Source organism: Odocoileus virginianus, chromosome 20 (assembly GCF_023699985.2).
Source record: "Odocoileus virginianus isolate 20LAN1187 ecotype Illinois chromosome 20, Ovbor_1.2, whole genome shotgun sequence".
NCBI classification, from domain to species: Eukaryota; Metazoa; Chordata; class Mammalia; order Artiodactyla; family Cervidae; genus Odocoileus; species Odocoileus virginianus.
In genome coordinates, this window is record NC_069693.1 from 24558619 (window position 1) to 24579722 (window position 21104).

Here is a 21104-nt window from a genome sequence, read left to right on the forward strand (position 1 = left end):
AACCAAAGTTGACTTCCTGATTGGGAGGGCTGTAGGGTGGCTGTACAGGAGAGAGTCCTTGTGCCTGCAAAGTACACTCTAGAGAATTTAAGGGTGATGAGCACCATGTCAGAGAAAGACGACAGGGTAATGGAACAAATGCGGCAAAATGTTAACAATCGGGAAATTTGGGTGATGAGGATGCAGGAGTTCTCTGTATTTTTTTTTTTAAGATTTACTTATTTTTGGCTGCGCTGGGACGTCATTGCTACACTTGGGCTTTCTCATGTTGTGGTGTGCAGGCTTCTCATTGCAGTGGCTTCTCTTGTTGCAGAACAAGGCTCTAGGCACACGGGCTTCAGTTGTTGCGGTGCATGGGCTCAGCAATTCCGGCTCATGGGCTCAAGAGCACATGATCAGTAGTTGTGGTGCACTGGCATGTGGGATCTTCCTGGATCAGGGATTGAACCTGTGTCTCCTGCATTGGCGGGTGGATTCTTTATCACTGAGCCACCAGGGAAGCCCCTTTGTACTGTTCTTAAAACTTTTCTGTAAGTTTGAAACTATTTTAATATTAAAAAGTGAAAAAACAAGTCTAAAAGCAACTCTTTTATTTACAGTATAAAGGTTACAAAGGTATATATGTACTTATATATATAATACCCTTAAGTTACAAACTTCATTGTAATGTACAATGCTCTATGTTGATGTGCAACTCAAGGGAAAGTGTTGTCTATGCATTATACTTACAGAGTACACATAAAGCTTTCTCATTATTAAGAACACAAATACTGCCCTGTTTTACACCATGGGTTTTGATTTGGTAGTCTGGTAATGCCAGAAGACTTGAGACCTAAATTTTAAACAATACTTAAAAAGAAGTCTTGTTTAAATACAGGATTCCAAAAGGAAGGAAAAAAACAGAATATCACATACTTTTAACTCCTTGTAGAAGTGTTATCCTAGCTTTCTAGGTCTTAATACTTGAAAAAATGAGAGTTGTGTGGGACAGAATACATACAAGAGGGTATAATCAGAGTTTGCACAGATCAGCCAAAACAGGCCTTTACAGGTGGTGTTTTGCCACATTAGTTTCTAAAAGACCTTGGGTCTGGTACCACAAAAGAAACAGATTCTTTGGGTACCCAGGTCTTATCACGCTGAACCCATCAGTGTTACAGTGTTACCCAGACTGTAAAACATAACACTGGAGTCCAAACTAGAGAAAAACAGTTGGAAATTGGTTCTTATGATAGAGAAGATTTGGTTTAAAGTATGAAGAGTGTCATCAAGACTGATGACTGTGCCAAACCCCAAACTTGTAGCTTAAATCATTTCTTTTCCTCCAAATTCTATTAATTCACAAAACAAGAGGTGACAAAATGTAACTGACACCCACCTGAACAGGACTGATAGAAGGAAAGCACTTCTTCCAGCCTAGGCAGAACAGACACTCACACAATACAGGCTGGTTCCAACAGAATCATTAGCACCTGATTGTCAAAGGGGGCGGTTTAAAGTAAAGACCATTAAAGGCATGACCTAAATTCTGTGCACAACTACAGGACACTGAAAACCGTGGAGAAGGAGCCCAGGAGATTGTGTTCCCCATGCCATTCCAGTCACAAACGTTTCAGCGCCTTTCTGGGCATGACAAAGGCTGTGGCCGAAAGGCTGCCTCTAGTGATAGATGGGAGGCAGGCTGGATAGAAAGGGACTGATATTGAAGGAAAAAATGGAAAAACTCATGCAACCTCCCTTCTTTTTGTAAGGTGCCCTTTTTACTGAGTTTGAATGCCCAAGAGTTCTAGAGTAAGTGAAATTTTGCTAAGTTTTAAATATCTTCATTATTTTGATTTCTCAGATGAAGCAACAGTCTATCTACCACATGTAAGGAGTTTGAGAAAATGAGATGTTTAAAAGCCGTAAGTGAAAAAAAATAAAATAAAAGCTGTAAGTGTGGAAATGATTGGATCAGCAGAATCTACAAAGGGGGGCGGGTAGATAAAATATACACTGATCTCTTCTGTTGATGGATAAGTATTTCTTTAAAAAGATTTCCTCATTGATCCACTTAGGGCAATAGAGCTTACTTTTAGTTGTGATTTGCCTTACTAAGAATATTCTACACTATTCTCCTTCCCAAACTTAAGTCTGATTTTGCATTAAAAAAAAAAAGATGCATGATGAAAAGACCAACCTTCTTAAACGTGCTTGGAGTTCTTTCATGCTGGCATAGACCAATGACTGAGCATCCTTTTAAACACTTTCCAGTTTGCCAGGTGAGCAGAACTGGAGGTTTACTTTGGTAAAAATATGAGGTGGTTAATGACTTAACCTCTGACTGATAAATAGATGGCATGGTATGACTGAGAAATAATGGATGAGGTGTTGCTTGAGGGCAGGAATTTTCTTTTGGACCCTTCAGAATGCCTGTGAAGAACTGCACATGAATAAATGCTTATTAGATGAAAGAATTCATGAATTAATATATAATTAACTAGATTTGACATTTCAAAAATTTCTCTAGGGCCCCAAAGAACTTTTTGTCTATTCATTAGGGACTTATGTCACCTTGGAAGAGGTGATAATTAGGATCCAAGGGTTATATGGGACTAGGATAAAGAGGGACTCAAAAAATTTTGCATTTGTGTCAATGGCATGGAGGTAGGATTATTATTAAACTGAGCAAAGTACTTCCAGGACTCAGAAGTTAGAAATCTACCAGAATACCTAATTTTACAATAAAATGAAGTATCATTTCTCTGTTACATCTTTTTAGTTTCAACCAATCTATTTTGTAGCAATTCAAAGATTACAGGTCATATGGTAGACTTTTGTTGAATACAATAAAATGTTCATTGGAGAGCAAGCAATAAATGCCATATGCATTACATCAAGGATACATTTATTTTAAAACCAGAATAAGCTTTGGTTCAGTCAGCTAAAGTGGAAAGTAAGAATAGAGGTGACAAGAAATTCAGCTCAAGTTTATAAAAGAAGAAATCTTGTTAAGATATTTGTTAAAGTTAATACCTAACAACCATTCTTCCAGTTGGCAGTTTAGCTAGTGTTGAAGAGACAGATGTGTTCTATGTGTCTATTAATTGTACCTTACCTTAACTGGAAATTACTAATCTGCTAGAAGTATGCTTGTGTATGTGTGTGCTTTAGGGAAAGGGTTTCAAATCAACCACCTATGTAGTCTATTACTAGTGTAAAATAAACTTCACTTAATATCATTATACCATAGAAGTAGCTATATTGCTCAAAAACACATAATCCTGATATACAGCATAATTATTTTAGAATTGTCCATCATCACACAGTTAAGGAGTGCCTCCATGCCCAGCACAATGAAACATATAGCTTAAAAAGGTGAGTGGGGGTGGGAGGACTGCTGCTGTCCATTTTCAAAGACAGTGTGCATAACAAAATAATTCTAGACCACCAGGCAAATAAAATAGGGACATAGAATGGTAGAAAATGGCAGATTCTTCTACTTTGATCTGATGGAGGGAAAAAAAAGCCATGATAAGAATTCAAATTTAAATGAAACATATTTCCAATAGGATGTAGTACCACTTGGCATGTAATATATCTGATAGACATCGGTAAAACAAATGAATATGACTATAATCAAATTCAACTTAAAGTTTAAGCAGAATCCCAAATCAGTCTCTCTTCCTTACACAGATATACAGATCTCAGTATGCTTTGAGACAAAAGAGATCTGGCATTTTACTTCTTCATTGGATATTGGGGGAAAAAAAAGACCTTTGGCTTTCTAACCAGCCATTTCATTCACGGCATCAATAGTGAATGGCAGTGACATGGAAATGTATGCTGGATATTTGGATGGTTTAAATATTATATACAATCAATAGCTTATAACCAGTGAAAATAATAAGAACATAATTCAGCGTGTCTAAGATATAAGAAAAAAAAAGAGCAGAGAAAGTGCTTAAGTCTACAGGTCTTCCCTGAAAACTTCAAAAATGTTTAACTTTTTAAGTAGGTAGGGCTTTTAATAGATTTTGCATAGCAGCTTACAAGATAATTTGTATTTTAAAATATGGATATAAATTAAAGAAGACTGGAGGTTCTCTCAAAATTAAAAACAATCCATTATAACCTTTTCTCAAAAGTGGACACACTTTTGTCCATCAAAACCATTTACAGTGAAATGTAGTCTTGTCCAGATTCCACACAGCTTAAATTTTTTTTAAAGAGTAAATTTTGGTTTATTAGCTAAGTGCATGTAACCGGCTGAAAAAAGCTTTGTTACCATTCTGTTAGGATGATAAATTAAGAGAATAATCAGTAACAACTTTAATGACTTGTTGGTCAGAGAGATTTTTCCACTTATAAAAATATAGGAAATAAACAGTTTGATCTCTCCTGCATGCAATAATTTTCAATAACTTTGTGAGAGTACAGATGACAGGAACAGGCACTATCAGACTTCACCTAGCCTAAAAGGTGCTAAAACATGGCTTTAAAATAGGCAAATGACCTTCAAAGTAATATTTTTGATTCCTGTACATGTCCCAATATTTAATCTGAAACTTTTCTAGGTAGGTGAGTTTACAGTTACGACTACCTAATAAATACTGTATAACATACATTAAAGTATTTCTTCATATAAAATATTAGATATAATTTCCAGGTAAGGTTTGTTTGAAGACTTGAGGAAAGGACTCACATTTTCCAACAAAAGTATAATTGAGCCTTTTCTTCCTTTCCCTTTGTTTTTTTGGAGAGGGAGGGGGGAAGTTTTAGGGAATGAGGAGGAGGAAATCTCACACCCCAGCTGGCTGCTTGTAGGCATCCGTGTGGAATGTGGAGAAGACATCTACATCCTCAGGTGGGTCTCGAGGACACAGGATGGGTCCATTGGAATGAGGGGATGCTACTCTGTGGGAGGGCTCCCTTCCACTTGACACAGGGAAGCCCAGCACATCCTCAACAGTCTTCCTAATTCAAAATCAAAGAGAAATGAAAAGTCAGCTGTTCTACAAAAGAGGTGAAATATCAAAACTGCCCATCTGTAGTTACCACTTGAAGATAATTTGCCACATTTTGGCATCTTGATACAAAATAGCTATTTACCAAGGCTGTCTCATTCATAAAAAGCACCTGATTTGTGGTATGAGAGTCCCACAAACACACTTACTTGAAGAACAACCTGGTCACCCATGATTGGAAAGCTGCTGACATTTGTTAAACAAGCTGAAGGGCTCTTGTTCTTGGGGGTGCTTGTGGTCAAAGGAAACCCCCCCATACACTTCCATTTTGCATCAAGACTCAAAAGATGCTAAGAAACCTAGGGATCTTGGTGCTATGACAGTTAAAGCTTGAGCAAAATGAGCCAAAATGCACACAATGCTTACCTCTCCTGTACACATTTAAATCACACCTCTTTAACAGATCTTTTCCATAAAAGAAATGAGAGGGGTGGCTCAGAAGTTCCCCCAGAAAAAAATTCTCAGTGGCTTATTAGCCTTTCGTACTAACACAGAAAACCTCACCAAATGGCTTTGCTGTAAGTCTATGACTGTATTGTTCAACTTCTCAGATTAATATTACTCTCACTGCAAAAAGTGTCTAAGCTCACTTATCTGAGGGTATTGTGTGTTGATATTCTTCTTCTGGAAATTTTAGCTGGATCTTCAAGATATTTTCTTTCTTTTCTGACTTGCAACATATCCCAGATGGAACCAAACTTAGATTTATGAAATTTCAAAACATTAAGAAAAGCTCTTAGAAGTTATATTCTAGCCTAGATTTCAATTTCCAGTTTTAAGTAGAACATTTTGGGGACTGGAGCTGGGAGAAGAACTGACTTATGGGGCGGAGGGAGGACAATGAGTTTACAAAGTCTAATTTGAACCGTCTATGCTCATTGGTCTGCTCTTTTATATGTCCTGCCTATAGGTCTGTCTGCACTCAAACCAAATAGCTCTTTGAAATGTACATTTGGTGGGTGGTTTTTTTTTTCTTAAAAAAAAAAAAAAACTATGCTCCAACACCCTCCATAGTACACACATCCTCTATGGCATTCCTGATAACTAGTAAATGAGAACTATTCCTAGACCCTTCCCCAGAGAGCACAGAGAACAGCCAAGTCAGTGTTATCTTTTCTTTTGGATCTGGGGACTGTACTAACCTTGACATTTTATATAGCTACTATACTGTTGTAAATGGTTTCAGATATATACCTCTTTCATAATTAGGAAAAGGAAGCTGAATGTAATTCTCCAGTACCGCAGAACCAGCCCTTTTGCTGCTGCTGTGGTCTCCTGATGACACATCAGGCGAGGCTGAGCGAAGCCCAGGTAGCTGTTCCATGGTCTCGGTGCCCTGCCCACTGCAGGAGGCATGACGGAGCCAGCACTGAGTGAGCAGTGCTGATGGATGCCGCTCTCTGCCCTGGAGGGAGAGGGCCTGGGCTTGGATCCTGCCTGGGCTCACACAGCCCAAAGCGATGCGACACGGTGTTTGTGCTGAAGGTGTGCTGGCTTCACTGATGTGTACTCTAAAACAATCTGGCTCTACAGGATTTATCTTGCTTCAAAAGATTTACCAGCTGGAAAAGATACCACACTAAGGAAAACCACCTCAAAGACTGTTCCTCAAAATTAGGATAGATGACTTCCCTGGAATGGCAGTGATATCCAGTTATTCAAACAGTGACTAATAAAGCTCCATTAACCCTCACCAAAGGCACATTTGGTCGGCAATAAAAAATGGCTTCAGCTAATGAGGACTTTCTTTTAAAAGAAATCTTACCCCTGGCTCCTACCAAAGAGAAAAATCAGAAAATCCTAAAACAAGCAAAACTTTGCTTTCAGAGCAGTGGTTACCAACTTGCTCTTCAAGTTGGTCACTACCAGAAAGAGAGTGGAAAGCAAGGCAAATCAAATCTCTGAAGTTCTAAGTCCTAAAGTGAGCACTTAGGCGTGGCAAAGCCAGTGACGTGGCGGGACGTGATGGTCAGGGTAGGATACAGGGAGAGCCAGGACATGTGAAGAACCCTTTGGTGATGCAATTCAAGGACTTCCGAGGGTAGGAGGAGTAAATGAGGACAGTAAATTCCAACCAAATGTCTAACCTACACGGAGTGACCAAGAAGCCCAGGCTGCTGCAAACTAGCACCTGTGAAGGGATGGTTGTTCTAAGTAAGTGGTCAAGGTTAAGCCTGAAACAAATTCTATTGGAAGGAAGAGAAGAAGAAAACGCTCAGATGTTTGATTATGCCCAAAATGAAAAAGAATGAGCCACCCTTCTTAACAAGGGATATAAACCTAATTACTTAGAAATCACATTAGGAGACGAGACAATAAATTAACAGATTCATTTTGGAGCTTATTAGAGTCCTAGAATTTCTGGCCAAGGTAGCTTGTAAACAGCAAGCTCTTCTTCAAACACGGTAAGTTCAGCAGTGATCTGCAGGTCCTTGTCAAGGCACTGTGCTGGGGGAGGGAGCAAAGAGCTTTCTGTTTGTGCTTTGTTTTTTTTGAGGTGGAAATACTTCTTATGACATTCAAGGCTCTTTAACTGATTTTTTTTTTGCTGCTCATACAAGCAGTCCCATGCGAGTGACTTTGGCCGACAAGAATGTGTGCAACACAAATACAATCGGCTTCGGACAGGAGTGCAGGTCCATGGTCTGTGGAGAAAGGACATTGACTGTCACTACTATACAGAGATGCTTTAATACACAAATGTGCAAAGTAAACAAATTTGAACATGATATTCTACTTAAAAAAAAAAAGATTTACTCATTAATTTTTTGGCTGCACTGGGTCTTCGCTTCTTTGAGAAGGAAAACTTTCTCTGGTTGTGGCAAGTGAGGGCTACCCATCCTTGTGGTCGGGCTTCTCATTTCGGGGGCTTCTCTTATTGCAGAGCATGGGCGAAGGAGAGCTCGGGCTTCAGCAGTCATAGCTTGCAGGCTCTAGAGTGCTGGCTCAGTAACTGTGGCACACAGGCTTAGGTGGTCCCTGGCATGTGGGATCTTCCTGGACCAGGAATTGAATCTATGTCCCTTGCATTGCAAGGCGGATTCTTAACCACTGGATCACCAGGGAAACACTTTTTTGTGTTCTACTTTTTAAAAAGAACTTGAATAAAGGATGTGCCAGATTTATGGCCACACTTGGGCAATTAGAGCTGCAAATGGAAGTATATTCAGAAGTAAGGCTATTCCATGGCATAATTAAACACTAGCGTGAAAGTTCACATCCACAATTAGGACACTCTTAGTGGTGTACTAGATTCCACCATGCCAGGTAGGAAGAACTTAAAAGTAGAAGAGGTAAAGAAAAGAGGAATATCCTATATGGAAACCACTAACTGTAAGTATATTTCCCACAGGGAATCATAGTGAATTCAGCTGAAGTATGATAATCTATTAAGATTTTTGACACCCCTTATCAGTTTGTGGTGGGAATGGGAAATCTTGAAGCTAGTTGGGTGAGCTAGTTATACCTTCCTAAGCACAGGCCTCTAATTTGGACAGCTGATACCCGATGAACAGGCTTCAACAGGCTTTTGAAGTCCATGGTTATCCATAGTTTTCTAAAGGTTCATCATTTAAAAGAAGATTTCTAGTCACAGTTTTCTCATTTGGAGTTTGGACTATATTATCCCTAAGATCTCTGTTAGTTCTAAAATTTCAAGTTTCTGTTTTCCAAATTTATACCTGTTGTGACTGTATCAATAGACATAAGATTACACATATAAGATAAGACTTGAACTACTGGCTCAATACCGTAAGACACAGAGGCATGACTTTTTGAATCCTTTATCTTAATTTCTGATTTCTGAAGTACCCTAGACACACTTCTCTAGTTCTCCAAGGGGACTCAAGAATTCCTGTGGGTATTTCCTTTAAAGGACAAGGAAGTCAAAACAGATGATGGGTGTATGGACATATCTTTGCATTTTTTTTTTCTGACCAGCAGAATTTCTATAGCAACTAAGTCACTATTACTTTTAACTCTTATCCCAACAAACTGTTGACAACAGCAATGGATAGAACTCATTTATTAAAGTTTGCCTGTTTTTTACAAGGTTATCTAATTTTTCCTGCTGATACTAAAACAAAACTTTAAATAGGCAATGATTTCCTAATGTGGGGAAAACACAAAACAAAATCCCAAAGCCAAACCCATGCATCTTTGAAACCTGAAGAATTTTCTTGGCTCCAAATGGAATATTAGATGTTAAGTCCATAATTTTCTATAACAAGAGGTAAAAAATGATAAGAAAGAGAATACCTATTAGAATAAACATGTTTTTCAGAAACATGCTTACCAGTTCTCCTTCGGGTCCACCAAAATCCAGATACAGATTTCTGATGCCATCATCAGCAGACATTTTCAGCCTTTCAAAGGGGTAGCGGTACAAGACGCTACTGGAACCTCCATTTTCCCTGGAGATAGTGAACCCACTTTCATAGTGGACGGTGAGTCTCACCTCTTGGCCATTTAATGTGCAGCCTATTGAAGACAAGCAACAGACATCACTTAATGAAGTTCCTACTTCAGTTAGAGAGTGACAAACGCTTCTTCTGACTTCAAAAAAGGGAAAAGAATCTTCCTGAGAATGTGTGATACCTAACCTATTTGGAATGTTCTGAAGTGAGTTCTGTTTTGGTCACTCAAGTCAATATCTTGATTGAGATGAGGAAGAAATTACTATAACTTTACTTGACATCTGATCTGATTCAGTTCAATTCAGTGAGTATCAACACAACACTGTGCAGACAGTAGGCTGTGTGTGGTGCTGGAGAAGTAAGAGGCATGGTCTCTGCTCTCAAGACCTCTTAAGTGACAGGTGTAGACATGAAATCCCTAACTGCTTAAGGTAAAGGGTATAGAATATGACTAAATACCAAACTCAATAAGGCCCAAGTTGAGGAATGGTTTCCTGGAGAAATGGGACTTGAGAAAGGCCTGAAAACGTGGTCAAACCTGATAGGAAGTGAGGAGTAGGAAGGTTTCGAGTAGGCAAGAAGGAGGAACAATCAAATGAGAAAAGGCAGAGACACCTTTCAGGGGCAGTAACATGGTTGGTAGTTGGGAAGTCACGCTGTCAGTCCTACCAAAGATAAAATTCAAAAAGATACATCTGAATTGATGGGACCAAAAGAACTGATCATCAAGACTGGCAAATGTCTCCTGTCAAGACTGGTGAAGTCCCTGTTTCACCAACATTTAAGCTGTTTTATTGTTAGTACAGAGGCTACTGGTGAGAGGCCTTCTGCCCCATGGGAATTAATACAGTCCTCTGAGAGCTGAGCTTATCATCACTCAAAGGGCCAGAGCCGAGAGAGGGAGAATGGCTGTAAGGAGGAAGAATGGTTCCCAAACAAGCAAGTCCTCATACCCAGAACCAATGTATCCTTTCACTGGACATGAAAAATACTCAGTCAAGGCAGCTGGCATGTTCAAGAAATAAGGAAAAGGAATAACTCACAGAGGAGAGTTTTGAACAATGAACTCTGAATATTAATAACCTCAGAAAAGAAACCAACAATTTAACAGATGAAGGTGGTAATGCGCGTCTGAAGGACATGCCGGCTTCTTTATGCACATGTGTATATGTGCATGTGCACACCAAGCACGCACGTCCTATTAGAGATGTGACAGACTAAGCGCCCGCCCCACGCGTGAGTACGTGCACACACACACATTTCAAAGATGTCCTGGTTCTTGTCAGAGTGATTTACTTTCAGCCAGTTTAGCATGTCGGGAAAGCTCTAAATACAGAATAAGTGATTAATAAGTACTTGACTTGAACTGTGGAAATGAAAGTATTACCAAGGTAAAATATTGAAATAGAGTTGTCAATGAGAACAGAAAAATTCAAAATTACCAAAAAATAAGTTTCTTTTGTCCATTTAAAAATATAAGGAACCAGGTGGTCCTTATTTTCTCTCTAGTCAAGCCATTTGTATTTAAACAATTGTGAGCCAAAGACTAAATAGATTTTGGCTTCCTGTATTATGAAATTTACAGACACCAAAGGAACAACACGAAACTAAAAAATGTTCAAAAGCCACACTGTACTCTTTGTTTTGGAAAGCATATCTCTCCAGATACTTGAAGATATGGTGACCCCCATGTGCCAGTGATAAGTGTGCTAGCCAGACCCCTGGGACTCCACACAAGGACACAGAGCATCCAGCCTGTCTAACTGAAGACTTCTCCATCCCAGAAATCACATTCTGTGGCCAGGACAAAAACCAGAGCCCACAGTCCTTAATGTGGTGACCAATCACAATGGGTGGGAGACAGGCAAGTGAGAAAGACAGTGTGGTGTGGTGACTTTGGTCAAAATCCAAGGCGGGATCTAGTCATTGGTGTCACTGCTTGAACCATCATTGTGGTTGTAAGGAAAATACAGAGCACATCCTAAACAGCTGAAGAATTGTGACAACACTGAAAAAGCTGTCTGGTGTCACTGTTAGAAGATAACCCATGGAAATGCTGCTCATGCAGTTCTAAGCCATAGAGACCCCTCACTTTCCAAAATCAATGGAAAGGAATATAAATCACAAGATTTTCTGCTCTCAAAACATTTTCTCTTTTTATATAAATCCTGTAAAACTAGGTTTAGGAAACTACTTAGAAAACAGGAGCAAAAATAAACCAACTTCTAGCCAAGATGTTCAAAGTAATTAAAACCATATTAGAAACTGCAATTGTGTCTTAATTTTGACAACTCTCTGTTCTCCTTAAAATGAAAAGCAATCCAGAAATACCTATACATACCATATACACAGATACACACATATGAACCCATCCTTTTAAATTCATACAGACAAGCCACAAGAGGGCGCTTCAACAATGGAAAGAGACCACCAGGGTGATTTCCTTTAGATGCTCATTTCAGTACTCACTGGCACACCTCTTCCAACTTTGCAACAGAAACCCCTATTCCAGATTCTTCGCTTTTCTACAGCTATAAGCTCTTGCAGATGGTCACACTTTTAAGGGTGTCTGTCCATGTTCCAAATCTTAAGAGGGTCAATACACCTAGTATTTAGTGAGTCCTCACATTATTAAATATTTAAATAATGAGGAGTAAAACTGCCATTTTATGTTGTACAGAAACTGTTGTGAATGTGTTCAGAGTCACATAAAAAACTTACAAAAACTTTGCTACTGAAATAGAGAAACTCAGTTTCTTTTCATCATGATCACCTTCAGGTGTCTTATTTCAGAACATTTTTAAGTCTGGCACACAGGATAATGATTTTTACTTTAAAATAAAGAATGACAGTTCCATTTAATTACTGTTAGGAATGAAATGCCAGGATCTATACCTAGAGAGACTTCCTTGATCAACTCAGCAGCTGCATGGCAGCCCTGAACGAGCATCCGGGTCCAGGTGGACAGATCCCGATGTGTCTCCACCCTGAAGAGATGCATCTCGATGCCCTGCCGAGAGCCTGTCCTGGTGGCGAACGTCAGGTCAGATCCAAGGGAGGGTGAGCGACACCCAGAGCCAGAATGAACCAGCCTAGGACCACAAGCACAGCGAAGTTCAGAAGTCATTAATGCACTGTCAGAGGACAATCTCAACAATTTATGCTGATAAAAATGCAGAAAATTATAAATGTCATCAGCAGTTTTTAGGTAAGTATATCTCAAAACAAGAGTATAGTCTTTGACATAGATACTATTTTGTTTTCCCATAAAAATGACTCCTGGTGTCACAAGCAGAACACTAGGCCAGATGGCCCAAGAACCTCAATTTCCCATTAGCTTTTTCATGCTCCCATGAAAGGCTGTACTGTGCTTAGTCACTCGGTCGTGTCCGCCTCTTTGCAATGCCACCAGGGAAACCCTCCCAAGAGGCTAGGCATGTCAAAAAAAAAAAAAAAAAGAAAGACTCAATTTTGATTAAGAAATAAGCCACAAACATGCATATCCTCCCCCACTGTCAGTATCACCAGAATGGTAATTTTTTTTACCAAGGATAAATGTATACCAATACATCATAATCAGTCAAAATCCAGGTTTGGACAAACATATCAATATAAAGACATATAGCCATCATTATAATATACAGAGAATTTTCATTGCTCTGAAAATCCTCAGTATACTGCCTACTTATCCTCTCTCTTCCCAGGCAACACCTGATCTTTTTATTGTCTCTTGAAGAGTGTTAGATTTAGAGCAGAAAATATACAAGTCCAAAATGTTCTATCATAATAGCTAATATGACAATTCTCAATTTTTTTTTTTTTGGGCCACACAATGCAGAACTTCCCCAACCAGGGATTGAACCCATGTCCTCTACAGTGGAAACATGGAGTCGTAAGCACTAGACCACTGGGGAAGTCCTCAAATACTTTTACATAAAAGCCCTATCAAAAAGGCTCAGAAGTCCAGCTGAGAGGCTACTATTGGCCAAAGATAGACCATGATTTTTCCTTTTTTCTTCTTTTAACTGACTGGTGCTTCAAAAAGTTAAACAGAGGTACCATATGATCCAACAATTCCATTCCCAGGTATGTACCCAAGAGAAATAAAAACATGTATTAGAATAAAAATTTGTTCACAAATGTACATATCAGCATTATTCTTAATAGCCTAAAAGTGGCAATAGCTCAAATATCCATCAATTGATAAGTAGATAAAATGTGGTATGTATATACAATGGACCATTATTCAATCATAAAAAAGAAACTTTAGAACTACTTGGCTATAGCTCTTGACTCTCATTCACTTAAAATATGATACTACTCTACTACAAAAAAAAAAAAATGACGTGCCATCTTTTTACTTGAAAAAATGAGTTCCAGGAATTTCCTGGCAGTCCAATGGGTAGGATTCGGCACTTTCACTGCTGTGGCCTGGGTTCAAACCCTGGCCAGGAAACTAAGATCCCATAGGCTGTGCAGCATGGCCCAAAAAAATCATTCTGGGGAGAACAGTCAAATCAAGAATGGGACAACAATGAAACAAAACAGAGAAGAGAAAAAACATGAGAAACATAAGCAAGAAAGAACCTTAGTTTCTACAATGTGTCCTACATATTCCGTCCCATGAGATGCTCATAAGAATAGGGTTTCAAGGTCAAAGATAAGAAATGTGACATTCATGAACTAAAAAATATTTTCAGATAAAAGGGAAAGAGCAGAACATTGTTTAAGAAAGTATAACTGTTAAAGCACTTAAAAAATCCCTTCAACTAATAGTGAAAAGCTTCCCACAAAGAAAAGCTTAATCCCAGATGGCTTTGCTGATGAATTCTACCAAAGATTTAAAGAATCAGTACCAATTCTTTATAAAGTCTTCCAAAACACAGAAGAGGAGGGAATACCTTCCAACTCTTTCTATGAGGCCAATAACACCCTAATACCCAGGCCGAAGACATCTCAAGAAAAGAAAAACTACAGACCAAGATAATTTATAAATATAAGACACAAAAATTCTCATCAAATTATTAGCAAATTGAATCTAGCAAGACCAGTAAGGTTTATCTCAGAAGTACAAGGTTGGTTTAATATTCAAAATCAATATAGTAATTTATTTATAAATTGATTCAATTTGAAAATTATTTTAAAATTTATTTATAAATTGATAAGTAAAACCATGTAAGTAGAATAAAGGACAGAACCTTCAAGATCACTGTAATAGACGTGGAAAAAACATTTTAACAAATCCAAAGTTATTTAATCAAATCAAAAATTGAAACCACTCAACAAATGTGGAATAGAAGGGAACTTCCTCACTCAGATGAAGTGTACCTAAAAGAGAAACCATAGCCAACTTTGGGTTGTTTAGGGCTGGGCAAGAGAGAAATGAAGAGTGAATGCTAGTGGGTAAGACTTTCTTTTTGGGGTGATTCAAGTGTCCTAATATTGACTGTGGTAGCTGTATAACTCTGTGAAAATATCAAAAAGCATTAAACTTCATACTTTAGGGATTCCTTGGTGGCTCAGTGGTAAAGAATCTGCCGCCAATGCAGGAGATGCAGGCTTGATCCCTGGTCTAGGAAGAGCCCACATGCTGCAGAGCAACTAAACCCATGTGCCCCAACTGCTGAGCCTGTGTCTTAGAGCCCAGAAGCTGCAGCTAGCGAGCCCATGTGCCGCAACTGCTGAGCCTGTGTCTTAGAGCCCAGAAGCTGCAGCTAGCGAGTCCATGTGCCGCAGCTGCTGAGCCTGTGTCTTAGAGCCCAGAAGCTGCAGCTAGCGAGCCCATGTGCCCCAACTGCTGAGCCTGTGTCTTAGAGCCCAGAAGCTGCAGCTAGCGAGTCCATGTGCCGCAGCTGCTGAGCCTGTGTCTTAGAGCCCAGAAGCTGCAGCTAGCGAGTCCATGTGCCGCAGCTGCTGAGCCTGTGTCTTAGAGCCCAGAAGCTGCAGCTAGCGAGTCCATGTGCCGCAGCTGCTGAGCCTGTGTCTTAGAGCCCAGAAGCTGCAGCTAGCGAGTCCATGTGCCGCAGCTGCTGAGCCTGTGTCTTAGAGCCCAGAAGCTGCAGCTAGCGAGTCCATGTGCCGCAACTACAGAAGCCCACACACCTAGAGCCCGTGCTCTACATCTGGAGAAGCCGTGGCAACGAGCAGCCCCGTGCACCACCTGCTCTTCGCACTACATTTACTATATTAAGAAATACAGTATATTTACTATAATGAGAAATTAAAACTGATAAATCTTTAAAATATTAATTCATTTAAAAAGAAAAATAACAAACTTATTAGGTGCTAATATAAATAACATACTTTTATTAAAAATAATATTTTTCAAAACGAAATGAATGTGAAGACTGGCACTGTTTTAATTTTCTTCAAGCCTCTTTCATATACAGCTTAATAAAAGAGCTGAATTCACAGCTGAATTCTCTTACGTGTATCTGCATTCTGCCACAGTATATAGCTGAAGTATACCCAGCCTCACACAGGTATGCAGTTGGACAAGGAAGGAGTCTTTTAATAGCTATTTCAGATAATTGTGGCTATCTTTCTGTCCACCAAACCATTTAAGGATTCACATTTACTGGTTCAAATACAGTACCTAACATTTGCTAAACATGCATTTCACACTTGTCCACCAAACCAAAAATCAACAAGTAGTTTCTTAAAGGTTAGTTGCAAGGTAGGATCTGAAACCTTACCAATAAGCTTTTATATGTGCTAAGTTGCTCCAGTTGTGTCAGACTCTGGGACCCCATGGACTGCAGACCTCCAGGCTCTTTTATCCATGGGACTTTCCAGGCAAGAATACTGGAGCGGGTTGCCATGCCCTTCTCCAGGGGATCTTTCCAAGCCAGGGATCAAACCTGCTTCTCCCTGCAGCTCTTGCACTGCAGGCAAATTCTTTACCACAGAGCCACCAGGAAACTCTCAATTATCTTGTTACATTAAAAAATCCAATGGTCTCTCTTGCAGCATGAATAGATCTTTTTTATCCTTGCATGATTTTGCAGCATCATGTATTGGTCATTTGGAATATATTTTTTCATTGGGTTATGCACATTTTCCAAATGTTAAAAGCATTTTATTACACAAAAAAAGTCACATTTGTTAATATCGCTACTGATCTCATCAGATAAGTCTTTAAGTACTAGGCAGCTGTCAAAATTCATAGTGAGAGATGCAAGTTTTCCATAATTCTAATTTTTTGTTTGGAAGATAGAAAGTTATAATTGTTAACAAATACCATCAATGCTTTCTTTAAACGACAAATTCATTTTGAATTTTATTTTAGAAAAAATAAAAAGTCTGACAAATATCCAAGTCTGAGTAGCCATAGTCTGTCAGCCAGTTGTTTTTTTTTTTTTGAAGGGAAAGTGGTGTTCCATTAAAAAAAAAACAACAACAAACCAGTGAGTTCAGCTCACAAAACCACACATGCTTTTCTTTGCAACAAACCATCACACGTTCATATGCAGCAGAAGTGGACTCTAAGCACTTCCTACTTCATCTCACAGATTATCAACAAGATGAATACTCAAGGACTGAGATTAAATAAAACTAGCAATTTTCTGCCTCAACAAAGGCATTTAGAGGTTAAATTGGCATGTCTTCTCTCTGCAAGGCCATACAGTTCAGTGCCAACAGCCTTGATTCATAAGGTACAAGCAATTTTACCACACTTAGTGCAAATGTCAACAGTAAGAAAAGCAAACAACATGTTACTATTACTGTGAAAACAGTTTTGAACTTATAGACCCCCTGAAGAGGGTATCCCCAGAGATCCACGAAAGTATTATTTGAGAACCACCTCCCTGAGCTGACCCCTGGAGAACCAACATGCCAATTACACATTAGCTACATCAGCAAGAGTTAGATGAGTTTCAAAGCTACTCCACATACAAGCCAAGTAATACAGAGTGTGAGCAAAGTGTCAGGGTGTACTCCCCCATATTCAGTTTGATTGCTAATCTCAAATCAGACCTTAAAAACTATAAAGTCCAGAAGAACTTTTCCTACAGATTTGATTATGAAATATTTGGAAGAGGGAATCTAATTCAAGCCAGCTGCTGGACTCTTGCTGCACAGCAGTTGGTTAGAACACACTGCCAAAAGGCCCCCGTAGCGGGGAGGCCTGATGAGCTCATGCAAAGGCGGTACAGCGGCTTTGGCCCCACAAATCCCATGAGCACACCACCACTCAATCTTCCACATTGTCAAGTAGCCACGCTTTCTCTGAATCTTTTTCTTTTCCAGTCAAAGAAGGCATATAGGAAAAGACTACAAAATGCACATCCTGCAAAATCTACAGCACCTGTATCTAATTCTCTACCTGTATCGGGCACTTGGCTTTAACCTCAGGAAATGTGGCAAATGAAATAAAAAGAATAAAATAAAAATCCTCTTCATTTATCACTTTCATGTTTTACTTAATTCCACAACCATCCCAAAATACCAACTATTAAGTAAACACACACATAGAGCTTTGGTTTCCAAGAATCTGTAAATTTGCAAGCCAATGTAAATAGTAACTCATGTTAATTTATATCACCCTAACAGTGTTCTTTGATTTTTGAACTATAATTAATTAATTTATTTATCAGAGACTATCTACCTTTGCTATTGAATCAACAAGGTCCTTTCTGCAGGACTTTTATGTCCTGAAGGAATTAATCAGGGCACACCTCTCTAATTCTGAAGCTCAATAAATCCTTCATCTCTATTCTGTGATCTAAGGGCTACAGCTCTAAATTACAGAGAAACTCCTGAAAACCTAAGTGAAAATTAGATTTTTATAAAAATAATGATATATGTGAGGGAACTTGGCAAATTGAAGGAAATCCTATATAACGTAAAAGTCTTCCTGTAATTTAAGAATTCTCTTCCTCACATGAATCTTTGTCTCCTGAAAGCAGGAATGCCCACACTGTTTCCCGCGGGACATACCAGATGACTCCATCATTTAGCCTTTTTGACTACCAAGTACTTTTTTGTGGGACTCCTTTTTAATGTGTAGTTTTTGAGTTGTATCAAAACCTGATTCTATTTAAAGCCCAAATTAACACTGAATGTGAATATGTTTCCTAGTTTCACACTAGATTACTAGTTTCTGGTTATTTCTTAAGACATATTGGCCTCCAAATCTACATTTCTCCATTCTTTTCCCTTCCAGCTCCCCACATCTGGCATACCAGAAACATCCTATTGCTTCAGGTCAAATAAATGTTTATTTGATGGAATCAAATGTACTCTTATACTAGAAAGAGAAGCTGAAGAATATTTTGGCTGAGTTGTGTAGTTTATCCACAGTACCACATTCTGGTTTAACTGATTTCATCACTCAGTCAAAATGCTGCCACAATTTCAGTGGTTTTCTAGTCACAGTCAATAAGGAAAAAAAAACAAAGCACAATTACTTATCTTCATGAGTAAGCAAGTCTTAAAAAGAGCAGTTAGGGAGCTGCTTTGACAACTTAAAAAATACACACAAAAACACTAGTGACAGAAACCATATATTCTGAGCTAGGAGCTGCAAAAATGATCAGTAGGGTTGTGAAAGAAAAGTTTTTGTCTAAATCATCTACATCAGCTGCTTGAATGCTATTTTAGGCACCTAAAAGATAACAGAAGTTGTTTTAAAATTCCTTCGTCGACTCAGAGTAGGACAGATATTTTGTCGTCTTTAGTCTTACCTTGTGGCAACAAGAGGGTAGCTATGACATGGTGATGCCCAGGCATCCCTGGTCCATGGCATACAGTCATAAAGCAGCAGGTCCTTCTCAGTCACGGCCATGAGGACAGGTCTCCACTGCTGCCTTCCACCATCTAGCTTTGCCTGTTACAGAGGTGAGATCCAGAAAGTAGAGCTAACTATAATGATATGTAACTGTGAAAGTTCCTTCAGTGACCACCTAAGACAGTGGGTCTCCATTCTGTCTCCCCATCCTAACCCATGTGAGACAAAGGATACGACCCACAGGTTCCTTCAACTGGCACGGCCTCTCCACTGGGAGGTGTGAAGTAGATTGTGCAGCTGGAGAAAGTGCTCCCTGAGTGAATTACACACATTTTCTAATGATATGACACAGTTTCCTCCCCCTACTCCACAATAACTAATTATCACCAATTCTAATTAAATACACAGCACTCAGTTCAAATGATAATAGTTTTAGTATGTCTGATGTGGGAGTAACATCTTCTAAGTGCAAGATAGAAACTGTTACCAAGTAAGTCTGTAGAATCTAAAGATCAAAAATATTTTTGATCAAGACCTGCTATAAGAAATACATTTTATATTGCAACTCAACACATATATATATAAATACTGAATTAAAAAATTTCCTAAACAACCATACTTCCTATCCTTTGTACAATGCACTCTGAAAATTTCTATTTTATCTTTTTAAAATGGCAAAATGACCAACTATGTTCTATTTTGGAAAACACTGATATAAACTATTGTCAAAGAGATCCCCATTACAGTTCAGGAAGTTTATGCTTCAGTTTCAAATGTACCACTGCATTTAATTGCATAAAGCTCAGTTATCTCTGTGATAGTTGAAAAACGTAGGAAAACAACCACTATTTATATATATTGTCAAGGATCCAAGGCCAAAAAGCAAAAGACTATGTTCAAGTAAACCCCTGGTATCATCAAAATGTTTGCCTTCCTAAGATGAGACCTTTGAGCAGGGAGCGCTTAACAACAGAGTATTTCAACCCTCAACTTTTCAGCTCACCATCACTGACAGCTTCAAGGTAAATTTAAACTGACGAATCACTTTTCTCCCTCTTGTCTTCAGCTCCACCTTCTATCTTCTCTTCCTTAATGGCTTCTGAAGGTAATGCGAACATGTCAGAGCGCTTGGAGAATACATCCATAATCTGAAAAGCGGCCTGAGTGGCTCATTTCTGTGTTGTAACATCTACACTGAGCCTCTGTTCCTGCTAGAGCTATGACTGGATTCCACGAGTGGAAAGGGAATTCCAGCCAGTGAAGCTACCCATGTTTAACCATGTGCTGAAAGCCCAAAATATATGACCCAACCCTGAGAATTCTAGCAAAATACAGGAGAAATAATTAACTATTTCCTTACTGGTGAACCTGAGTTTTCTAAGACTTTATAGGTCTAGGGGTAAAGACTGTGATATCTTTCTAAGATTTTATACATCTAGGGGGAAAGACTAAGACTGTGATGTCTGGAGGGAAAGTATCAGCTGTAAAGAGGCTCTCTTGGATTCTTCAATGTTGGGGTCACAGATACTCCAAAGGGATTTCTAGCTTATATGCACTACTAAGTCTTTGCCTCTGAGATTGTTATGGGCAATGTTTCATAGGGAAAATAATATAAAAATCTGTCTTCCCAAAGGGATAAAATGATAACCTGATTTTTTAAATGAACTTTTTTTGCTAAGTTATAAGACAGATTGTGAACGCTAGGTCACAGTATATGCATTTAGAAAACCTAAATTAAATGTATTTCTTTCCAAAGAAGAGAAAGGAAAACTGCTAATGTCAATAGAGACAATATCCAAATTAAAGACAGAGAACTTCTGTTTTCAATAAACAATTTTTAAAAAGTGTTTATTCTTTAGCTCTTTCAAGTCCTTCGCTTTTGGAGAATATCTTTTCCCTCTTCTACTTAATCACTGGAGAAAAATGAAACCTCAGTTTCAGTCATTCTGTTTG

The 21104-nt window shown here is 38.8% G+C and overlaps 1 protein-coding gene across 1 annotated transcript in view; it reads right to left on the minus strand.

Moving 5' to 3' along the window:
* Window positions 1-575: 575 nt before the first annotated feature.
* The window catches only part of SNTB2 (syntrophin beta 2), a 71546-nt gene continuing 51017 nt past the window's right edge, over window positions 576-21104 (minus strand). Inside the window, exons 4-7 of the mRNA XM_020881133.2 lie at window positions 19108-19250; window positions 12317-12513; window positions 9301-9485; window positions 576-7651 (exon numbers count right to left, since the gene is read on the minus strand). Of these exons, the coding sequence (XP_020736792.2) occupies window positions 7559-7651; window positions 9301-9485; window positions 12317-12513; window positions 19108-19250 (618 nt within the window). The 3' untranslated portion in view covers window positions 576-7558. The remainder of the gene's footprint in view (window positions 7652-9300; window positions 9486-12316; window positions 12514-19107; window positions 19251-21104) is intronic.